Source organism: Olea europaea, unplaced genomic scaffold (assembly GCF_002742605.1).
Source record: "Olea europaea var. sylvestris unplaced genomic scaffold, O_europaea_v1 scaffold20676, whole genome shotgun sequence".
NCBI lineage: Eukaryota > Viridiplantae > Streptophyta > Magnoliopsida > Lamiales > Oleaceae > Olea > Olea europaea.
In genome coordinates this window covers 1-1,869 of record NW_019238594.1, presented here as the reverse complement: position 1 = coordinate 1,869, position 1,869 = coordinate 1, and the positions used below count along the sequence as shown (strand labels likewise).

General features: G+C 37.7%; 1 protein-coding gene across 1 annotated transcript; it reads left to right on the top strand.

The window, feature by feature from the left end:
- Nucleotides 1-208: 208 nt before the first annotated feature.
- On the top strand, nucleotides 209-1,792 carry LOC111379944 (G-type lectin S-receptor-like serine/threonine-protein kinase At4g27290; the record flags this gene model as incomplete). Its single annotated transcript, XM_023003386.1, has 2 exons — nucleotides 209-1,475; nucleotides 1,634-1,792. Coding segments are annotated over exons 1-2 (1,426 nt in total), but the record flags the coding sequence as incomplete, so codon positions are not given.
- Nucleotides 1,793-1,869: the final 77 nt, after the last annotated feature.

Here is a 1,869-nt window from a genome sequence, read left to right as displayed (position 1 = left end):
TCCGTGTCTAAAGTAGTCGCATCAAGTCAAGTGATCATTTGATGGAAATTTTGACAGTGTGTATCAAAATTTGAAAATGTAAAAATCAAAGAAACTTGAATAGGGAACCAATTGCTCATAGTGTATAATTTGGGGGCTTAATTTGCAAATTTCCCAAAATCCGTTGGTATTTATAACATAACAAGACTATCAATCATGTAACAAATTAATGGAAGGCGTAACAAGAATTTCCTTTCTCTCATCTTTATTTCTCTCTATTCTATTAATTTGTGATGCAGTAGACACCATAACTGTAACCACATCTCTTGCAGATGGAAACTACGTCGTTTCATCTGGAGGAACATTTGAAATGGGATTCTTCAGCCCAGAAAATTCTATCAACAGGTTCTTAGGAATATGGTACAAACAAATTTCTGTAAGAACAATTGTATGGGTGGCCAATAGAGAGACCCCTTTCAATGACACTTCAGGAGCTTTAAAGTTGACAGAGAATGGGAATTTGGTACTAGTAAATAGTACTAATGGTGTTGTTTTATGGTCATCCAATTCCACTAGTGTCTCTATGAGTCTCGTCGCTCAACTACTCGACTCGGGAAATCTTGTCATACGAGGTTCCAGTGATGGAAATTACACATGGCAGAGTTTTGATCATCCAACAGACACGGCCTTGCCCGGGATGAAAATGGGGAAGAATTTTGTGACGGGCGTTGACCGGATTCTATGTTCGTGGAAGACTAAGAACGATCCTTCGCGGGGAGATTTTACTTATCTTATGGATACTCACGGATATCCACAACACATGATGATGAGTGGTTCAAGTGTACGTTTTCGATCAGGACCATGGAATGGCCTGTCATTTAGTGGGTCTCCAGGCCTAAAAAAGAATCCGATCTACACATTTCAATTCGTGTTCAATCAACAGGAAGTATACTATAGCTTCGACCTCATTAACCCTTACATTTACTCAAGGCTCGTATTGGATCCGGATGGAGTTCTTCGACGATTTTCGTGGAATAATAGAACACAGGTTTGGACTAATTTGGTTAATGCACCAGCGGATAATTGTGCCCTTTATGGACAATGTCATGGATATGGTAGTTGTGATACTAATAACTCTCCAATTTGCAGTTGTATGGATAAATTTAAGCCAAAAGACCCAAAAGATTGGCTCTCGGCCGATTGGTCAAATGGCTGTGTTCGTAAAACCCCATTGAATTGCAAGAGTGACGGTTTTATAAAGTATTCTGGAATAAAATTACCCGATACGAGAAATTCATGGTATAATTTGAGCATGTCACTTGAGAAATGCAGGGAAATATGCATGACTAATTGTTCTTGCATGGCTTACTCCAATATAGATATAAGAGGGAAAGGAAATGGTTGCTTTCTTTGGTTTGATGATCTGATGGACATCAGATATTATGGTGGAAATGATGGTCAAGATATCTACATTAGGATGGCATCCTCTGAGTTAGGTACGTCTTATTATTTTTTTTCAAAGGTGTACATATTTGTCTTCAAACTAGAGAAGTGAACTTATCAAATGCCACTTCAGTTGAAAAAACTAGTGAAGTGAACTTTATATGTAAATGTTTGTAAAAGTCATATAATGATATTTTGTCAAATCTGATAGGCTCAAGTGGTCTGAAAAAGAAGATACTTAGGGTGTGTCTGGCATCACTTGGGGCAGTTCTTATATTGTTCCTCATACTCATCTCATTCACTTGGAAGAAGAAGAAGGATAGAGAAAAACGGCAAAAAGTGCAGCAACAGCAACAACTAACTAGAGAAGGTGAATGTTCTGTTTATGTTCAATATTTTTGGCCAAGTTGGTTGCATCATTTTCTGATTTAGAATTTGTCGAAAATT